The sequence below is a fragment of the Camelina sativa genome, chromosome 4, assembly GCF_030686135.1.
Source record: "Camelina sativa cultivar CO46 ecotype springtype chromosome 4, ASM3068613v1".
NCBI lineage: Eukaryota > Viridiplantae > Streptophyta > Magnoliopsida > Brassicales > Brassicaceae > Camelina > Camelina sativa.
Genome location: NC_141883.1, coordinates 1,989,978 through 2,010,858, shown reverse-complemented (window position 1 = coordinate 2,010,858; position 20,881 = coordinate 1,989,978). Strand labels below are relative to the sequence as shown.

General features: G+C 34.9%; 4 protein-coding genes across 7 annotated transcripts; 1 reads left to right on the top strand and 3 right to left on the bottom strand.

Annotated features, from left to right (window-relative positions):
• Nucleotides 1–6,677: 6,677 nt before the first annotated feature.
• Nucleotides 6,678–7,301, bottom strand: LOC147945217 (uncharacterized). Its single transcript, XM_087509152.1, has one exon. The coding sequence runs from the start codon at nucleotides 7,299–7,301 to the stop codon at nucleotides 6,678–6,680; it is 624 nt and encodes a 207-aa protein (XP_087365278.1).
• Nucleotides 7,302–11,594: 4,293 nt separating this feature from the next.
• On the bottom strand, nucleotides 11,595–13,138 carry LOC104779572 (rRNA biogenesis protein RRP36-like). Its single transcript, XM_010503939.3, has 7 exons — nucleotides 13,001–13,138; nucleotides 12,821–12,895; nucleotides 12,611–12,731; nucleotides 12,445–12,491; nucleotides 12,290–12,354; nucleotides 12,069–12,168; nucleotides 11,595–11,932 (listed from the first exon to the last, which is right to left on the bottom strand). The coding sequence occupies exons 3-7, from the start codon at nucleotides 12,723–12,725 to the stop codon at nucleotides 11,882–11,884; spliced, it is 378 nt and encodes a 125-aa protein (XP_010502241.1). The 5' UTR covers nucleotides 12,726–12,731; nucleotides 12,821–12,895; nucleotides 13,001–13,138; the 3' UTR covers nucleotides 11,595–11,881.
• On the bottom strand, nucleotides 13,004–16,449 carry LOC104779573 (DNA repair protein XRCC4). 3 transcript variants are annotated; one of them, XM_087509722.1, is made up of 7 exons: nucleotides 15,876–16,424; nucleotides 15,277–15,650; nucleotides 14,949–15,113; nucleotides 14,274–14,643; nucleotides 14,010–14,138; nucleotides 13,791–13,913; nucleotides 13,004–13,637 (listed from the first exon to the last, which is right to left on the bottom strand). In XM_087509722.1, the coding sequence occupies exons 5-7, from the start codon at nucleotides 14,031–14,033 to the stop codon at nucleotides 13,425–13,427; spliced, it is 360 nt and encodes a 119-aa protein (XP_087365848.1). In that variant the 5' UTR covers nucleotides 14,034–14,138; nucleotides 14,274–14,643; nucleotides 14,949–15,113; nucleotides 15,277–15,650; nucleotides 15,876–16,424; the 3' UTR covers nucleotides 13,004–13,424. The 3 variants fall into 3 exon arrangements, 2 of the variants coding, with proteins under 2 accessions (XP_087365848.1, XP_010502242.1); XR_015596401.1 differs by having other exon boundaries at nucleotides 13,196–13,288; nucleotides 13,362–13,637; nucleotides 14,274–15,113; nucleotides 15,876–16,449; XM_010503940.3 differs by having other exon boundaries at nucleotides 13,196–13,288; nucleotides 13,399–13,637; nucleotides 14,274–15,113; nucleotides 15,876–16,449.
• Nucleotides 16,450–18,909: 2,460 nt separating this feature from the next.
• Nucleotides 18,910–20,272, top strand: LOC104779571 (F-box protein PP2-B10). Of its 2 annotated transcripts, XM_010503938.3 has the most exons (3): nucleotides 18,910–19,303; nucleotides 19,510–19,631; nucleotides 19,709–20,272. In XM_010503938.3, the coding sequence occupies exons 1-3, from the start codon at nucleotides 19,022–19,024 to the stop codon at nucleotides 20,151–20,153; spliced, it is 849 nt and encodes a 282-aa protein (XP_010502240.1). In that variant the 5' UTR covers nucleotides 18,910–19,021; the 3' UTR covers nucleotides 20,154–20,272. The 2 variants fall into 2 exon arrangements, with proteins under 2 accessions (XP_010502240.1, XP_087365853.1); XM_087509727.1 differs by lacking the exon at nucleotides 19,510–19,631 and having other exon boundaries at nucleotides 18,986–19,303.
• Nucleotides 20,273–20,881: the final 609 nt, after the last annotated feature.

Here is a 20,881-nt window from a genome sequence, read left to right as displayed (position 1 = left end):
TATTGCCATGTACTCGGCTTCAGTGGTTGACATTGCAACTACAGACTGCAACACAGACTTCCAACTTATAGGTGCTCCAGCAAGAGTAAATACATACCCGGTTGTAGACCTTCTGTTATCAAGATCACCTGCATAATCTGAATCAACGAAACCCACAACTTCTGCCTTGCACTCATGTCCTCCAAACATGAGACCACGATCTGTAGTACCCTTCAAATACCTGAGAATCCATTTCACTGCATTCCAGTGCTCCCTCTCAGGTTTAGACATGTACTTACTGATTTGACTAACAGTTTGAGCCAAATCTGGTCTTGTGAAAACCATCGCATACATCAGAAAATCAACTGCACTTGCATAAGGAACTTGTGCCATGTTTCTGATCTCATCATCAGAAATAGGGCACTGACGTGCTGAGAGCTTGAAGTGATTCGCTAGAAGAGTAGACACAAGTTTTGCATTCTTCATGTCAAACCTTTCAAGTATCTTCTCAATGTAGCTTCTTTGAGATAACCACAATCTCTGAGAACTCCTATCCATGTGAGTCTCCATCCCAAGAATCTTCTTTGCAGCACCAAGATCCTTCATCTCAAACTCTTCTCCCAATAGCCCTTTCAACTCAACAATATCATCCATATTGCTTCCAGCAATGAGCATATCATCAACATACAACAACAGAAATATGGGAGAATTGTTACCAACATTCTTCACATAAACACAACAGTCATACTCACATCTCTGGTACTCTATCTGCAACATGTAAGTATCAAAACGTTTGTACCACTGTCTATGAGCCTGCTTCAGCCCGTATAAAGATCTTTTCAGTCTGCATACAAGCGCCTCCTCTCCAGACTTGACAAACCCTTCAGGTTGCTCCATATAGATCTCTTCCTCCAAATTCCCATGGAGAAATGCTGTCTTCACATCCATTTGCTCAAGATGCAAATCCCAGCAAGCTACCAGTCCCAACACAACACGGATGGACGTGTGTCGAACTACAGGGGAGAAAATCTCGTCATAATCAACCCCTGCCCTCTGTGAGTACCCTTTCGCTACTAGTCTCGCCTTGAAAGTCACAATTTCCTTCTCAGAGACTCCTATTTTCCTCTTGAAGACCCACTTGCAACCAATTGATTTCTTCCCCTTTGGAAGTGTTGTAAGCTCCCATGTCTGATTCTTGTTCATACTAACTGTCTCCTCTGTCATAGCAGCAATCCATTCTTCCTTTTCAGGACTTTTAATAGCTTCACGAGATGGATCATCTGTACTAATCATCAGAGTATAGCTAGCCATATCTTCATACCCATATCTCACAGGTGCCTTCACTACACGCTTTTCCTTGGTTGCAGCCAAACTCCCCTCTGTACGTATCTGATTACCCTTCTTCCCCACCTTTGGAGACTGCTCCACCTCAGGGGTTTGCTCATCTGCTTCCGTTGCTGGTCTAGCATCACTAGACTCCTCTTCATCCTCCGCTATCTTTGAACCAGTATCAGCCTCAATGCTTACATGAACTCGTTCTGAACTCGCCTGCAGCAGCATGTACTGCTCATCAAACACCACATCTCGACTGATCACTCTTTTCTTAGCCTCAGGATCCCATAAATTGAAACCTTTCACGCCTTTCTCAAAACCCAGAAAAATGCACTTCTTGGACTTCGAAGCCAGCTTTGATCTTTCATCGTTGGGAACAAACACATAAGCTGGACATCCAAAGATTCTCAAGTTTGATAGATCAATGTCTACCCCAGTCCATACCTCTTCAGCAACCTTTCCTTCTAAAGAAACCCTTGGCAATCTATTGATGAGGTAGACTGCCATGTATACTGCTTCAGCCCAGAAGATCTTCGGGAGTCTTGCATTCAACCGCAAACACCTTGCTTTCTCTGCAATAGAACGATTCATCCTTTCACTTATACCGTTCTGTTGTGGTGTTTTCCGCACTGTAAATTGCCTTTGAATACCCTGCTCCTCACACAGCTTCTGAAACTCTCCATTAGTATACTTTGTACTATTATCAGACCTCAGATACTTCATCTTCCTCCCTGTTTGGTTTTCCACTTCAGCCTTCCAAATCTTAAATTTCTCAAAAACTTCAGATTTCTGCTTCATGAAGTAAACCCAAACCTTCTTAGAAAAATCATCTATAAAGATGACATAGTATCTCCTTCCTCCTAATGAATGTTCTTGTGTAGGCCCCACACATCAGAATGCACATAGTCTAAAAGACTCTTTGTGGTGTGTAGACCTGTCTTGAAAGATGCCTTGGACTGCTTCCCCATCACGCAAAACCTACAAAACCCCATCTTACAATTCTTCAAACCATTCAGAAGACCCCTCTTGTGAAGTTCAGACAAACCATGCTCTCCAATATGCCCCAACCGCATATGCCATAGAGCTGTGTTATCTGTTTCAGTTACCACGGCTGCAGCTCCACCTACAGCCACATTTCCAAGTAAACGATACACACTCCATGTTGTGAGCTGACCCTTCATCAACACCATATCTCCTTTGCGCACATTCACACAGTTATCATCATCAGTTTTGAACCTGAATCCGTCCCTGTGAAGTGTACCAAGAGATATCAGATTCTTCTTCTCCGTTGGAAGATGCCTCACTTCAGTCAAAATCCTGAAAGTGCCATCATGCATCCGAAATTTGATTTGTCCAATACCAACAACGCTGCAGCTTCTATTGTCAGCCATTCGAATAGTACCAAAATTTCCAGCCTGATACGTGTCAAACCAATGCTTGTTTGAAGTCATGTGGAATGAACAGCCTGTATCCAGTATCCAAGAATCTGTGTGATTGTTTTTAGTCACTGCAAGCAAATCGAACTCGACCTTCACTGCGTCTTCTGCCTGAACCACGTTCACAGAACTAGATGAACCTCCCGTCTTGTTCTGCTCCTTGTTTAGAGGACAATCTCTCTTATAGTGTCCTGGTTTCTGACACTTATAACAGATTATCTTCTTCATCTTGCCATCTCTTTGCTTTCCCTTGTTCTTCTGTACTCCGCTACCTTGAATTATACTCACATATAGTCCATCACCTTGAGGGTTGTCACTGCTACCACCACCATGCTGTTGGCGTCGGTTATGATGTCCAAGCAGGGAGTCTGTCGCTGACTGCAGACTTATCGTTTCTTTGTCAGCCAATAGTGCAGTCACCAACGTCTCATATACATGATTCAAAGAACACAACAGCAGCATGGCCTTATCCTCGTCCTCAACTATAACACCCACACGCCCTAGATCTCCAGTGATCTGGTTGAATTGGTTAATATGCTGGACCAGATTTGGTCCTTCAGCCATCTTAAACCAATACAGCCTCTGTTTCAGGTACAACTTGCTAGATGGGGACTTCGACATGTACATCTTTTCTAGCTTATCCCAGATCTCTTTTGAAGATCTGAGCTCTAGAACCTGATGCACGACTTCATCTCCAAGACATGTTCGTATCATTGAACCCGCCTTATCCCTCATCTCATCCCAGTCATCCTGTGAGATCGCTTCTGGCTTTGTGTCTAACAAAGCTTTCTTCATCCCTTGCTGATTCAGCATGTCCTTCACCTGGGTCTGCCAGAGACAGAAGTTTCCTATTCCATTGAAACATGGAACCTCAAACTTCACGGAACTCGTCATTGAACCTGGCGCTCTGATACCAGTTGTTGTGAATTCGGATGAACAGAAACAGAATAAGAAAGAATTTGAAAAGAGAAACAGAGTGTTCTTGAGGCGAATACCCTTTGTCTAGGGTTTATATTATTAATCTGATGAACAACCTTACAAACCCCTAGTCTCCTTATATAGGCCCCAAAAAACCCGATACAATAGGAAATAAAAGATCTTGTGAATCTTCTAGAATCTATTACACCGTACAGCCGGTTGCGCCGTCTACACCCCCAAAACCCTAACCCTGCCTTGAGTCGGTCTCTACAAAAACCCAGTAAAAGCCCAGTAAAAGCCTTGTGCGTCTTACACAGTCTTTACATCTTTTGTAGACGTCTTCAGAGATTTTAAGTCACTTTAACAACAATAACATTTACATATCCCTTTAACAATATATACAAACGAATTAGAACTAAGATAGATAATGTAAGTTCAAGAGTTTTTTTTCTGAATTTGGGAGTGGACCATTTGTTCAAGAGTTTTTTCTGACTTTTGGAGTGGACCCTTGGCTTTTGCCCCTCTCCCGCCCCCTTGAGCCGGTTCTGTACTTAACTACTCCGAGATCTTAGCCGTATAAGGCTATAATCCTACCTGACTTGATGTTATATGGTCACTGATGGTTAGTGTTACACAAAACACGTGCAAAGAAGGATAGTTCCGTAGATATGGATGGACAACCTCAAACAAGTTTTTGTACACATAAATTCAGTAAAAGTGACAGTGGACCAAAACACTGTTACAACTTACAGTAACAGACGACGTTAAAACGGACACAATATAGGGTTTGGTTTCTTGGGTCAAAAAGATATAGGGCAAATCGCCATAACAATTTCTAGAAATTTAACATTTATATATATATATATATATATATATTTTAAGTATCTTCGTTTATCAATTTAATATTTTTTTAAAAATTGTAATTTTTATATTTTGATTAGTTTTATATCATTTATTTATTTTGAAACAAAAACTTAAATTTACAAATATTTTATTATATCTATTTTATTTCCATAGATTAAACATTTTCAAACTTAAATTTACAAATATTTTATTATATATTTATTTTCTTTCCATAGATTTTACTTTTTCGTTTACCTTTATTTTAAATATTTTAAATAATCCTAATTTAATTATTTTCGTTTATCAATTTAACATTTTTAATAAATTAAATTTTTTATATTTTGATTAGTTTTATACCAATTATTTATTTTGTAGAGAAAAACTTAAATTTACAAATATTTTATTATATTTATTTTTTTCCATAGATTAAACTTTTTCCTTTTTTAAAAAATATTATAAAAATGTTAAATATTGAAGTGGCTAATTCCTATTGGATGTTAATAATACCGAAAGTTTTGTGAATTATAAAAAAATTAAATAATGAAGTGGTTAATCTTTATTGGATGTTTTAAATCCTATGTGGACAGCATTATAACCTTATAGCTCCTACTTTTATTTAGTATAGATTTTGGGGTGAAAAAAGTAATAGCTTTTGCATATGTTTTGCTTATTTTTTCATATATTATACTTTATTTTTTATATGTATATATATATTATATATATATATGTGTGTGTGTAAAATGATTATAACATATTGATAGAGTTGTACTAAAACGAATTATCATTAAAGTGATGTAAAAATATCATCATTAACCTTATCAAGAAAATTAATTTTATTTTAGATTTTGTAAATTTTTAATTTATTGACAGTTTTGAAATCTTCTTATTTATATCATGAACATTAGCCAAAATCAATCATTTATTTATTTTAAAGTCACTCATTCCAAGCAGAGAAGAGAGATGATAACTTGAAATCCTCTCTCCACAAACACCTTTTGAAACAATGACACTGAACTCAGATATCTACATTTGTAAGATCATAATCATCAGAGCTGTCCAAGCGTAGTCTCCTTGAATGAAGACCTTCCAAAGCTTCATTCTGAAGGGTGGAGGAGGTTGCAAAGACTGAGAAATTGGAGATGAGCTAGCCGAATGCACGAATACCTGTGGTGATGATGTAGATAAGGCGGAGAAATTGCTGGAGACACCGTCTTACAAGCTGAAGCAGAACAAGAAATCTTAAAAGCTGAAGTATCTATAAATCTTTAGTCTGATACTCTGATTGGGCTTAAATTGGTCCATAAAGAGTTTTTTTTTGTGTGTGTGGACAAAATCCTTAAAAAGAGTCCCAAGACAAACATATGATGCCAAAATCTAATTTCTCCATTTATTTGGGGGTGGGGGAAGTCAAAGAAGGAAGTAAATTTTATGTACCAACTAATAAAAAGTTCAAAATTATTCTCATTAATGAACGTTTGAAAAAGAAAAAACTGTTTAATTAAAGTGACGTCAGTGTATTCAAAACTCAAAAATCCCCAAATGAACCCAAAGAATCGATTTGAAATATTAATAATAAACAAATATTAGTTAATTCGTTGTCTAAGCTTTTTTAGTGAGGTCCCTTTTATATAGTTTCATATATGCGATGCTTGTCTTGGTTGTACTTGTACAGCTATAATTTTTATTTAGCTACAAAGATTCTTAAGAACTACTAGTGGCTTTCAGAACATGCATGTGTCATCGTGAGAAAATAATCCCAGAAGATAAGGGATATATACTGGGTCAGCTTATGAAAGTAGCCAAAAAAAATTATAGTTTAATTTTTAGAAAATGGACTTTAATTACATATCAAAAAAATTTGAAAGTTTTTTTAACTTTAAAATACATTATTTTTTTATGTAAAATTAGCATGGTCCTAGCGTAAATATACTCATTGCATATACCTATGAAACCTATTTCTTTTTTATGGCAGAGTAAGTAAATGTCATCGGTCCATTATAAATATCAAAAAAAAATTTATTATTATTTTTTTTTTGGTCATATGTTGATATTTATACTACTAAGTCGAAAGACCAAAATTACATTCGCGAGAATCCCATTCTCGTTTTCGATAGCCATATACAAGATTATATATATCTACTCTTACCATTAGCGTATATGAAATCAGGCCTATACCAAAAAGACTCTTATCAAAAAAGCTACTAGCATTAGAACTCTCTCATCCGCGAATAAGCTATTCAACCAGCTAGGGTGTCCATCTGCAACATAAGATTGAAGCCGACACTCTGCAGTGACACTTTTCGCAATGAGACTAGCTCCTCTGTTTGCTAGTGATCCTTCCAAAATGAATCTCCAGTCTTGAAATCTTCCCAACACTCTCCACAATTCCATCGCTTGATATCTGTAAGAGGGCCAAGCATTTGGTCTAAGGACTGTTCCAACTAAGACAGGGTCTTCGATTGCAAAAATGATTTTGTTCATATTATGGCTCTTTATGCTTTCGATAGCCCACAACAGACAAGTAAGGTTTGCCTCTTCCATTGAGAAAATAGCTGAGAAAGCTCTTCTGCTATGAAGCAGAACCTTACCTTGATCATCTCTTAGTACCCATGATCCCCCAAGTAACGAATTCCTCTTCGACCAAGAGACTCCCACATTACATTTTAACCAACCATGAATCAGAGGGATCCACTTCCTTTCTAAGACAGCACCCTCTGAAGCTGAATTTGAATGAAGAGTTCCGGTTGTAGTTCCCCCTGCACTTCTTCCTGAATTGTTTGAGCAAGGAACCATTCCTCAGAATCTTGTCTGATCTTTTGGATTGTTTCTAACGATGAGAACCTTTTCCCTTCAAAGAAAAATAGATTCTTGTTCTTCCAAATTCTCCATATAATCCATGGGAAGCTTCTCCTTAGTTCACGAGGCCAGTTTAAGTTGTCTTTGTTTATGAGGAAGTGGTGGAGAATAGAGAAAACTGATCCATCTTGAAAACCATTTGCTGACATAGGGTAGTCTGATAGAGCCTAAATTTGTCTTGATAGCGAGCAAGTAAACAGGGCGTGCTCTATAGATTCTCCCTCAAGACCACAAGATTTGCATCTAGTGTCTACTTTCATTCCACTATAAAATAACAAATCAACCACCGGTAACGCTCCACTTAGCAATTTTCACAGAAACACTTTTATTTTTGGATCAGCAGTAAGTTTCCAAACCTGTTGCTTGAGGGGATTTGTGGACGGTTGAGCCGATGCTTCATGTATTAAAGACTTGGCATTTGTCTCCATTGCAAGCCAATAGGCGGATTTGACTGAAAAATTTCCACTTTTGTTGTGTTTCCAAACCCTCTCTACGGTTCCATGCAGATGCGTTGGTAAAACAAATCAAGGGGTTTTTTCCCCAAAAGTTTGTTTTTTTCTTTTTGATTCTGATCTCTTTTGATGTATGTATGTAAGAGGATGTATCACTATATCATATGATAATCCCAAAGCGTGACGTATGGTTGGGGTCATCACTATATATCAAAGAGGAGATATCATATGATAATCCCAAAGCGCGATGAGTGGAGCAACCCATTGACGGCAAAAATCTTGAAGCTTTCTTCACATCTGATGCATGGTTTGGTTCATTGCAATGGTTTTGGTCATTTGCTATGTATCTCTACACATTGTTAGGTGATTTTGAGATTGAATCACATAAATTTTGACACTATTATAAACTTTTTGTTTTTGGATTTGAAACGACCTGACCTGCTTTTTTTAATAAATAATAAATAATAATAATAAATAACTACAGCTAGTGGTCCCATACCCACTAGCCACCTAACCACAAACACAACCAACAGCGGAAATAACAGATACCAATATCCAATAAATAATTCAATAAATAATAACCAACATTAATTCCAAATCATAACCTAATGATCCAAACAACATAAACCAGAGAACCAGCAATCCTAAACAACATTTCGAGGACTCAACTCTAGCCATCTAACAGAAGCCAGACAACCAAGTGAACCACTAGATCATCCTCCTCTTCATTGCCTTGATTCCACGATCACACTTTGCCTTTACCTGCACCACAAACACAAATTGCAATGCATGAGTATTTTATAAACACACAGTAAGGCAATCCTCCCATCTACTGGGCTATACACACAAGCAATAGAGATACTCTAACCATCAAACAACAATAAACAAACAAACCAGGCTCTGCATCGACCGACACAAGGATTGCATCGACCGACACCATCAGGGACCATCATCGACCGACACAAGGTATGCATCGATCGACAACAGGTTTACTTGCATCGACTGATGCTTCCACTTGCATCGATCGACACATGCTCGACATCACGCGGAAACCCTAATCGCATCGACCGACGCCTCCACCTGGCATAAACCGATGCTCCTAGGTCAATCCGCGCCGTCCTCGCACTAGCATCGACCGACACACATAGTGCATCGACCGATGCTCATGCCGAGCATTGTTTTCCCCGAAGCTTCTCGCCGGATCTTCGTTCCTGCAACCACAAGAATCGATCCCAAGCCACAAGAAAGCCTAACAACACAAAAATAAACAGATCAGAGTAATCTCCAGCTTAGATAAGCCATGGTCATGCACTTACCTTTGCCAAGAAGTTTCTGAACCTTAAACAATCAAGAACACGCTCCTAGGAAGCTTCTACAACGATCCCAGCTACAGATCTCTACAGGAAACGCCTCCAAACACCAGGAATCACCAAGAACACTCAAGGACACTCAAGAACACTTTTTCTCCCTCCTTTTCTCTCAAAAACGGCCAAAGTCGTCTAATGAGACAAAAGGAACGACTTAAGGGTTTTCCTTTCCCTTTTGCCCAAAATGCAGCGTTTAACTTAAGTCAAAACGCAGAAACTCAACCCTGCATCGACCGATGCACAACCTGCATCGACCGATGCGATCCCTAAACCGGGATTTCGGTTCGCGGGTGTTACAGGATTTCTTTGATAAACCAAGATTGAATTTGAGTATTTCTTTTTAAGAACCCCAAATTTAATAACCATCAATGGACCCATGAAATTTTGAAGTTTATTAAGAATTTCTTAAACTAACTTTTTTTCAAGATTAATAGTAAAATATGTTTTTAGCATACAATGTTTACATCCATTGATGGAGATGCCTTTAGGAATTATTATTAAAATCAAGATATACAAATGGCAATGAGAGTATGAGATCAATGACTTCAAAACCCAAGTTAACTATTTTAACCAATTTGTTTTTGAGAAATATACTATTTTAACAACTGAGCAATGAGAGTATGAGACCACTGACTTCAAAAATAAACTTTTATGTTTTATAGATAAAAGTAGAAAACATTCCACAAATTTCCAAAAATAGCACTACTTGACACAACTAAATATTTTAAATTAATGTTTAGAATTTTTTTTATAGATTTGGGTTCTTAATTTTATATTTAGGTAGGGAATAGGGTTTAGTAATTTAAATTTAGAGTTTAATTTTGGGAATTATAGAGATATTGTGTTAAATTTGGAAACAAGACAATTATTAGTGTTATTAATGAGAATTTCTCTTTATTTTATTTTTACTATATAACCATTATCAAACACTATGATAGTACTCGCGCTACGCCGCAGGATTGTTTGTTATTTTATTGTTTTCAATTATTTTGTGATTAATTTTTGTTATAGCGTTTGTAATTAAAAATCATTGTTTTTTTTGAACAACAAATTAAAAATCATTGTTAATATTTATTTTAACAATGTTAATTTGTAATATTTTTGTTTTTAATTTTTTGTCATTAATTTTTGGTGGTTTTGTAAAAATTTATTTTTGTGAAATCTTAGACTTAAATGAATTTTGTTTTTTTTTCTTATACTAGGATGCATTGGTGGACCATTATTATTGCTAGATGTTTGGTTGATTTAAATGAAATGAACTTTGGTGGTTTCTCTTGATTATGCTATTTATTATTTGGTAAAACAGCTAAATCGGATTGTGTATGTATTGTAGAATACATACTGGTGTTTAAAAGAAGGGTTTTTTATATAGCACTAGGATAGTACCCGCGCTACGCCGCGGGGATGATTTTTGTGTAATTTTAATTATTGTGTGTGGTTTGTTTGTTTTTTTTTTATCATGTGTTGTATTCTGTTTTTTGTATGTTTGTGTTGGAATAGAAATTCATTATATCTTTAGCATTTTATTTGTGAATTGTTATGTGGATGATTTATTGTGTGGTTTTGATTGGCTGTATTTGTTTTTTTTTTATTGATGGAGTTTTTTTAATGTAAATTAACGTATATTATGTACTTGGTTTGAAAGTGCTTTTTTGTTTTTTTTTTTTGCAAACAGTTACTTTTGTTTTGTGGAACAAAATGAATAATCCTTGTAGTAGATTTTTACAATAGTTGTTTTGAAAATTTGAGATTGTCTGCTTTATTAATGGAAAAATAGGTGGTGAGATGGTCGGAGTTACTCTTCTTCTATTTCTTCGTTATCTTCACCTGCATATATATCTTTTTTGTTTTTTTGTTAGTATTTGTGATAATGAAAGGTTAAGTATTATTGTTTTGTTTTTTTGTTTGGTATTACATGTGCGTGTGTATTGAAGATTGTTGAATATTTCTTTGTAGACGACATTTTTGATGAACTACATACACTATGTACTACATTGAACTACCGTTTCATAGACTACATGCACTATGTTTAATTTAAATTATATTTTATGTTTTATTTATCTTATTCCAAATTTTCAATTTTAAGACCACGTTATGTAGCTACAAGTTCTTTTATTTTATCCTAAAATTCTCGAAGCAAGTCTTCATATTTAGCCCCTGTCATATTTGGCTTCGTGTTTTTTTTTTTTTTGTGGTTTTTTCAGGTTAATTTTATATGGTGTTTATTTTGAAATAAATAAAATTAGATTGCATAGGTTAGATTGCATTTTAAATAAACTTGTGTTTACTTTTGCTAAACAAATAAGCAAAAAGCAGAAGTCAATAAAAAGACATAACTCTATACAAAAGATTAGATCTCGAGCACACAATTGAGATTTTCTAACGTAAAGTATCACGTGAGACAAGATAAATTGAGTAGGCACTATCTTAGTTAGAATTAATGGTTAGGACATAGAACCAGTCTTGGTTGATCCAACAGTTTCGTGTTTGATCATTTTTTTTGTTGATAATAGCTTATGAATATACAAACTGTCGTACTCGTTTTCTATATTCGCGAACGAGAAAATTGTATATTCATGGAATCAAACTAATGCATGACACGAACGGCAGTTTCGTGTTTGATCATTTTTTGTTGATAATGCCTTACCTGCAGTTGCTGATTTTTGTGTACAATACAAAACTGATTTCAGACCAAACATTAGTATTGTCGTGAAGGCTCTACATCCATTGTTGGATGATCGAACCAGACCTGCCAGAGAAGAAGCACATTAGTCTTGACCCTTAACCAGTCACCGTTTACAATAAAAAAGCACAAGTTTTTGCTCTCAATATTTATGTGTTAACATAAGAATTAAGACACATTAATAGCAAAAGGAAGAACAAACCTTGTTGTCTTGGTTGCAGTCAAGCTTAAGAAACACCATATCCTGGTACTTCTCAGATAGCTCTTTGTATTTGGGAGCAATCACTTTGCAAGGACCACACCTAAAACAGGAATAAAATCATCACAAAGACGACCACAAAATTGTCATGGATTGATGTAAGCGATCGGTCTGAAAGCAAAACTGCCTCTCTCTATTCCTCTGAACGACGGTAGGGAATGTACCTATGATACTTAGTTGCATTCTTCTTCCTCCGTTTGTCAAGATACGATGAAAGCTTCCCAGATTCCTGGATTATGCCCAAAACAAAAGAACTGATTCAGTGATTCGTTTTTATACAAACACTTAAACTTTGTGAAGTAAAAACTGATTTACATACCTTGAGACTGTTGTACTTTTCGACGAGTGTTTGCTTTCGGATTTTCGCTGCGTAAGTAGAAAGAAAACAATTCAGTAAAACTGTTGGCAAATTAAAAAAAAACTCAAAACTGTTATGCTCAACCCACAAATGTGGGACTTTTTGAGTAAAAAGACTCCGGGCATACATTTTTTGAGATAGTAAGGCTTTTTCCCTTCTTTTGCGGCTTCTCGTTCTCTCTTTTTGTGTTCTGTTAGTATCGCTGCTCCCTTGTTCTTTGTTGATGGTTCATATTTCAACATTTTCTCCTGAGGTATATATAACAGGTGAGGAAACAAAGTATGATCAGAGAGCTTTTTTTAATATCAGGGGAGGAGGCAAAGAAAGGATCACTCACAACATAAGTTAACTCGTTCTTCAATTTGTTGGCCTCTTCTGGATTCTTTGTTTTCTTTAGCTGCTTTTTCAATTCCTGTATTAAGAACCCCAAAATATCAAACAAAAAGCCTTTGTGACGAACCGGAACCTCGCAGAAAATTGCTAGAACAAAATACCTCAACCCATCAGTTGAGTGTACCTGTTTTTGTTAGCACGACCCCTTTTCTTCATTTGATTTGGTTTCCTTGGAACTGGCTTAGACCCATCAGCTCGCAACTTATGTATTTCCTCAAAAATCAACTTGTTATTAACTTAAAAGAGATATCATCCAAAAGGCTTTAAACTCCAAAAGAGCATCTCTTCGGCCACGGCCCACGGCGGCACAAGAACCATATAGGGGAAGTAAAGGTTTTGGTAAAGAAAATGGTTTTACAAGCCTATTGCATTTACTTTCACAAGACGGGACTGTAGTATTTCATCTCCAAGCCTATTGCATTTACTTTCACAATCAATACAGATTCTAGCAAATTTTCAACGAAAAGATGTTTCTCTTTTCCTACCTATGAGCTCGACAAAACTTGGAATGGAAACTCTGACCTAAAATCTCAATGCAGGGGAATCTCTTAGCTCCGTGCAGCTCTCTTCCGGCCATGAGCTTTGCTGCTTGTTGCCTTCTTTGAGGCTACTTCCTCGCTCTGCTCATTGTCACTTCTTACACTGTCGTCAAAGCTTTCGGTTTTGTCTGTCGACTCTTCCTCCTCAACTGCCTTCCCTGAATCTTCTTTGTCCCTTAGCGCTCTCAGTTTTGCTTTCTTTGCATTTAACACAGAAAGGAACTGCATCGACAAGGTATAATATCAAATACTAAACATTACAATATTTTTTTCACAAAGACTACTCATCCCTAAAAATAAAGCAATTAAGAGATTACAAAATCCAACGATTCGAATCTAAACAAGGAGGTGATAGATATTAGATAATGTACAAGCCTTTGCATAGCTTGCATCTTCAAACTCTGTTTTTTCTTTGCAGAGCTTTTCACCTTGAGCTAGACATCTCTCAGCTTCACTCTTCATCTTCTCAAAAGATCTCGTCTTGTTCACAACTTCTTCCTGTGGAGTATAATCATAAAGAACTAATCACCATCATTCTCAAACATCACAAAAAATCTTCAAAAGTATCAGAACCTATAGTGTTAAGAGTCATACACTTAGTCTTATATTAGCCTCCATAAGAAAATCCAAGACCCCAACAGTGATCTTCTTGTTATCATGTGATGGTTTACACTTCCACCTCCACTCAAGTTTAGTCCCTTCCTTCTCAAACGTCCAAGAGAGCTTTTAACCAAAACACACATCACAAAAATCTCAGACTTACTCAAAGATTAAAAAACCATTTCTTCACCAAACCAAAAAGATCCAATAATAAATTGGTTCTAATAAAAAAAAAAGTAACATTTTTCATGAACTGACCCGTTTACATCCCTCAAGAGCATCAGAGAAACCATAGACAGAATCAGGCTGTTGAAACCCTAAGTACTGCTCCGTGAGCTCTAAGTACTCCGATACAGGTTGATCCCATTGCGCCGCTCGCTCCGCAACCACCTCCTCCGTCGCTTCAATTCCGATTAAAAACCAAAAAAGATCAAATTCGAAAAACTTTAGAGACGTAGTGAAAAGGAAAAGAACTCGGCGGACATTCTTAAATTTTCCGTTTCTCTATCCGTAGAAATGAATCAATGTGTCCCTGTTGGCAAAATAATAAGATGATCTGTATTAATATTATAATTTGATTGGTTAGCTATTTTTATTCATGTGTCAAACTTCTGCTCCGTTACAAAATCTGAGGTGTTAGTAGCTGGTGAAAAACAAGAAAATTTTATTGTATTGATTATGGTCAAGAAATGAGATTTTAAATGGGAAAATAGTTTTTCGGAATAGCTGAGATGTTATTTTTCTTGACTTAATTTTTTTCATTTTCTTGGTAATCTTCACCTGCATTTTATTTTTGTTCAATTTTGGTTAGTATTGTAGAAATTTAATGGGTAAAATATTATTTTTGTGTTTTTCTTTGGTTTATTGTCCAAATCAATTCTCGCTCTCACTATAATTCCAAATTGACTCAAACCTCCTAACACCCCATAGAACAATTCTGAGTTTAGATTTGCGAGCATGTTAGTATTTCACCTTTCCCTGAAATAAAAATATCAAGCAAAAATTGAGTTCTCACTACCATGAGAGGGTAACCTTGAAGATCGTATTATTTATTCCACCAAAAGGGTCACTTTACCCCACGTCAACACTTGATTGCATCTGAAAAGGCATATACCGGCAATGGATATGTTACAGAGAGAAAGGTTATCACTAAACTCAACAGATACTGAGGTACAATTGCACGCAGAAAGTTACACAAAAAAGGCAACGAAAAATAAATTACATATATAATAGTGAAGCGGAGTATAGTAATGATTGCTACCTTAATACCAACATCTCTTCTTTCTCTAATTTAAAAACAAAGTCTGTCAAAACTGCCTTTGTGACACCATTTGTTCCTGATATGTTCTGGCAGGGCAAATAAACCGACCTGAAGCTGAACCATATTCCATCTCGCCAGTATTGCGCTTGTGCTAGAGGAACATGATTTCAGACGTTTCTGCATTTTCTCTTCGTCATCCTGCATTTCTTTCTGCCTTATCCTTATTTTGGCTTCTATAACCTGTTGCTATTCCTGCAAAAGGATACAGTGATTTGAAGAGAGAGTGAGTGTTGGCTTAAACATACTCATTCAATAACATGACCGGTTTCCGTATGTATAGCGAAAGATCTGCAACATTTCATTGTCATTCATATCTGTAAAACAAAAACAACAATGATACAATTGAAGCTCAACTTGATAGTCAAACAAAATTTCATAAAACTTGATAGTTTGAATCTTCATACTATGATACAATTGAAGCTCAACTGATACCAAACAAGAAATTTACAAAATGCAAAACACTCTCTTGACATAACCAATTGGATCCAAACAACTTAACAAGATTCTTCCAAATGACAAAAAAGAAGAAGAGGGGTTACCAAATGAGAAGCACTTGTGAAGGAGGTTGCGAAGGATGGTAATCCCTTTAATTAGATAAGAGATTATTTGGAAAACGTTGTCTCTTATCTCTCTCTCTCTTTTATGCTTTTGCTTTGGTGTGTTGGTTATATCGTCTCTTTGGTTATCTATTTCTGCTTCGATTTGATGAAACCAAAGATGCTTCGAAAGGACAAAAAAAAAAAAAAAAAGAGGGGTTCCAAAGGAGAAGCACTTGTTGACACCAGCGGTTAGGATGGAGACAAAAGGCAACAAGAAGGCGAGGATTAAGATAGTATGGAAGAGAATTCTGTAAGAGATGAGACGAGCTGCGACTTTGATCGAATTAATAAACTCTTGCTGCTCGAAATCGTAATGTTTATCATGGTAGGCGATATGTAAAGTAACATCCTTCATCGTGCAGCCATAGAGTAGTAATCAGATCAATCGAATCGAATAAACCCCTAATTCCACCAAATCTCCAACGGAAAAACATCTCCTCCCGACGACGTGTTCACCGATCTCGAATCCATTTTTTTATGATCCAACTTGACAATTTCTTGGCTGACCTGTATTAATTCTCTTGATTTGATTGGCCATCAATTTTAATTGATGTGTTAGTTCTTGCTTCAATCAAGAGCTGATGTGTCAACAAAGCAGAGAAACACCTTCATCTTTTATTATATTAATTATAACTGCAAGTTCTAAATATTTACACCATCATTATCATTCTCATTTTCAATTTATCAAACCATGTTACTTCCAAGTTCCAAATATTAGTGATTTTTATACATATTATATCTTTATTAATATATACATTTTTGAAGTATATTTTGGGTCATATCCTTTTATTTGTACTTATTAAAAAAATTATTTACAAAATTAATCCCTAAAAAATTTTCAAAAATAGCATAAGTTCAGATTTTGTTTCCTAAATATTTTACATTTCATTCCAAGTAAAAAAATTACAGCAAAATCAATATGGAAACAGAAACTATGATATATTTAACCACAATTTCTATTGTGTTTTAAAGATATTCTATTTTTGAATCATTTGCAAACAAAGAAAACAATAATTTTATTCTCATTTTGTTTTTTTATACCTGTGACTCTGTGAGCTTTGATTCTTAACATAAGAATAACTTCGATTCATATTTATTTAAATATTATAATTAATATATATATAATAATTAATAAAATTTTAAAATACTACGAATATGTAAAATTAAAATAGTTTAAAATAGTATATAATATGGTTATATAGTAGATGAGTTATAAATATAACATGTTGGAATTAATAAAATATTATTAAATTTTTGCTAACGCGGGTTAAATCCTCATTTTATTATTTTCAACATAATTAATATTAGAATATTTGACATATAAAATCAAGTTAATTTAACTAAGAGAGTGTAAAATAAATTATTATTTTTGTCAACAACCAAAAAAAACAAAATAATTAAATCATTAGGAAAAATGTGACTTAATCATAGCGTATAAATGACTTATTATGTATTTAGATCCCTAATTTTTTTGTTATAATAATTGAAAATCAAAATAGAATTTTAAAAAACAAAATAAAACAAACTAAGTATAACTAACAAATGGTCATGAAGTATATATTACGGGTTAAAAAATTAATATAAACATTTAGCCGTACAACTAGCCGAAAAATTTAGTTTTTTTATATTTACAAAATATCCAATATTTAACAAAGAAATATAACATAAAATATACATAATAATAAAATTATATGCATGCGGTGTATCTCAAGTTAAAATCTAGTATGTATCTATATATACATTTTTGAAGTATATTTTGGGTTTTACCCTTTTATTTGTACTTATTTAAAAACTTATTTACAAAGTTAATCCCTAAAAGTTTTCCAAAAATAACATTACTTCAGATTTTATTTCCTAAATATTTTAAATCATATTCCAACTAAAAATTTTTACAGCAAAATCAATATGAAAACAGAAACTATGATATATTTAACCACACTTTTTATTGTGTTTTGAAGATATTATGTCTCTGAATCATTTGCAAACAAAGAAAACAACAATTTGATTCCCATTTTGTTTTCTAATACCTTTGAGCTTTGATTCTTAACGTAAGAAGAACTTCAGTTCACATTTATTTAAATATTATAATTAATATATATAAACTTAATAAAATTTTAAAATATTACAAATATGTAAAATTTAAAAAGTTTAAATTACCATATAATCACTACAACAAAAACAGGTTAATATGGTTATATAGTAGATGAGTTATAAAGAGAACATGTTGGAATTAATAAAATATTATTAAATTTGTACTAACACGGGTTAAATCTCCATTTTGTTATTTTCAAAACTATTAATATTACAATATTTAACATATAAAATCAAGTTAATTTAACAAAGATTGTGTAAAATAATTAAATTATTAGGAATAATGTGACTTAATCATAGCGTATAAATGACTTATTATGTATCTAGATCCCTTATTTTTTGTTATAATAATTAAAAATCAAAATAGAATCTCAAACACAAAACAAAACAAACTAAATATAACAAACAAATGGTCATGAATTCTATCACGGATTAAAAAATTAAAATAAACATTTAGTCGTACAAACAGCCGGAAAATTTAGTTATTCATCTATTTACAAAACATCCAATAGTTAACAAACAAATACAACATAAAATATAAATAATAATAAAAATTATATACACGCGGTATACCACGGATTAAAATCCAGTGAATCTCAAAAACGATTGTCCCATAAATTTCAATTTATCAAACCATGTTACTTCGTGTTATTTCCCATAAGAACGCTTGTCCCATAAATTTCAACTTTGTATTAAAGATTTGGTTTCTTTAATTAGTAACTACTGATCCTACATTTGCTGAATCTTTCAACTTGTTGAGATTAAAGATGTCCAGCTCACTTTTTCACTAGTTGATCCCAAAAACCTTAGAACTTTGGGCTTCTCGCGGCCCATCTTAGACACCGACAAAACAAAGATGCGTGAATGAGACGCGCGCATTATCAGCTGAAAGGGGGTACTTTCGTAAATTCGTAGAACGACTATTCGCTTAAGAAGAGTCAAGAGTCAGAGTGTTGTGCACGTCTCTGTTAAATCTTACGAACGAAGACACCGCGATGATCGGAGGAGAGATCGTTTCCAAGTCGTCGTCTCCGTTCGATTCCTTGCCGGAGGACTGCATTTCAACCATAATCTCTTTCACAAATCCACGCGATGCCTGCGTCGCTGCTACGGTCTCGAAAACCTTCGAATCGGCGGCCAAGTCAGATATCATATGGGAGAAGTTTATTCCGGCGGAGTACGAATCTCTGGTTTCTTCATCGCGAGTTTTCTCATCGAAAAAGAAACTCTACTTCTCTCTCTGTAACGATCCTCTTCTCATCGACGATGGCAAAAAGGTAATTATGTTTATATCAGTCACTTTGTTTATAGGATTTGAGAGTAATCATGACTTCGAAGTTTTTTTTAAACTCGTTCTGCTAGGGAAGTATGGCTACAAAACAAAACCCTAACTTAGCAATTACGTTTTAAGAATAATGCAATGCTGCTATTGAATAATTCTTAGTTATTTGGTGGGTTTTTATTTTTGTTTCGGAAATAAAAGAGCATATGGTTAGAGAAATCGAGTGGGAAGAGGTGTATCATGTTATCTCCGCTGAATGATTTCTCAATAGCATGGGGAGATGATCCTCGCTATTGGCAATGGATTCCATTTCCTGAATCTAGGTACTTTTTTTCATTATTACTTTACATATGGTTTTATTTTGCCTCAATCAAATGATGTTATGTATGTATTAATGTAGGTTTGAAAAAGTAGCGGAGCTTGTTTTTGTATGTTGGTTCGATTTTCGTGGGAGAGCGAACACTCGTGTCCTGTCTCCAAAAACTCGTTACTCTGCTTACATTGTGTTCAAGAAAGGGGATGAATTTTATGGGTTTACGGATAAGGCCATAAAAGCTGTTGTTGGGATAGTGGGACAGGAACCTTCTAGAAGAGATATATGCTTTGATTATGATGATGATGTCGATGTAGGGTTTACAAGGGGAGAGAGAGGGATGAGGCACCTAGTGAAACCTGAGGAGAGAGATGACGGGTGGATGGAGATTGAGCTTGGAGAATTCTTCAATGAAGGTGGTTTAATTAATAGTGATGAGATTGAGATGGGTGTTTTAGAGACTACGCGTCTCGATGGGAAGTATGGCTTGATCATCCAAGGTATTGAAATCCGTCCTGCAAGAATCCAGTAATTGATCGATGGTTCATCTATTTGTATTATTGTGTCATGAGTTGATTATGCGATGGAGTGAACAAATTGGTATATTTGTATTAAGTTGTGTTTGTTACAATAAATAACAAGTTTGCTAAATAAGCTAAGCTCTTACTTTGTTCTTACTGTGAGGATGTTACTTTGTTCATTGTAAAAAGGTTTTTTGGTTGAGTAAAATTTTACATTCAATTCAAAAAAAAAAAAAGAGGATGTTGCCATGTTGGTATATGTGTAAACCACTTTCCTTCAGTGGAGAGAACACTTGGTAATTTTGGCGTTTTGGTACGAGTCTAACGTTTATGTAAGTTAAAATCTTTGTCGTATATTGGTCTTTGGAGAAACATCTTGCAACATAGAAGGGAGTGCGATGTTTTTTTTGAATTTGGGTTTTTGGTTCTAATATTCTCTCTCACGTGAACAAATTCGATGAGGAAAAACAGAGTTCTAAGGAATAATAAGTGGCGTTACAAGCCACACAATTTTTAAAGACAATATAATACCAAATTTTAATTTTAATAGAAAAGGTATAATGGTATTGTTTACGTACTAGCTGATTACAAAAATATGTTGCACTCGATCACACCAAAGAAAAAATATGTTGCACTCGATATACTAGAACTTCTCCAATCTCCATTATATATACGTTCTGTGGAGGTAGGTGAGGAAGGGCAGTTCCATAAATAACTGTGGACGACGACTTCAAACGAG

Bases quoted from the DNA above. Each gene is read 5' to 3' on its own strand.
- LOC147945217 (XM_087509152.1), bottom strand. From the start codon at position 7,301: ATGGTTCCTTGCTCAAACAATTCAGGAAGAAGTGCAGGGGGAACTACA.
- LOC104779572 (XM_010503939.3), bottom strand. From the start codon at position 12,725: ATGTTGAAATATGAACCATCAACAAAGAACAAGGGAGCAGCGATACTA. The intron at 12,492-12,610 runs GTATGCCCGGAG...CTACTTACGCAG, and splicing joins GCCTTACTATCTCAAAAAAT to CGAAAATCCGAAAGCAAACA. The intron at 11,933-12,068 runs GTTTGTTCTTCC...CTTCTCTGGCAG, and splicing joins ACTGCAACCAAGACAACAAG to GTCTGGTTCGATCATCCAAC.
- LOC104779573 (XM_010503940.3), bottom strand. From the start codon at position 14,033: ATGGAGGCTAATATAAGACTAAGT. The intron at 13,914-14,009 runs GTATGACTCTTA...TATACTCCACAG, and splicing joins AGGCTAATATAAGACTAAGT to GAAGAAGTTGTGAACAAGAC. The intron at 13,638-13,790 runs GCTTGTACATTA...TTGTCGATGCAG, and splicing joins AAGATGCAAGCTATGCAAAG to TTCCTTTCTGTGTTAAATGC.
- LOC104779571 (XM_010503938.3), top strand. From the start codon at position 19,022: ATGATCGGAGGAGAGATCGTTTCCAAGTCGTCGTCTCCGTTCGATTCC. The intron at 19,304-19,509 runs GTAATTATGTTT...CGGAAATAAAAG, and splicing joins TCATCGACGATGGCAAAAAG to AGCATATGGTTAGAGAAATC. The intron at 19,632-19,708 runs GTACTTTTTTTC...GTATTAATGTAG, and splicing joins ATTCCATTTCCTGAATCTAG to GTTTGAAAAAGTAGCGGAGC.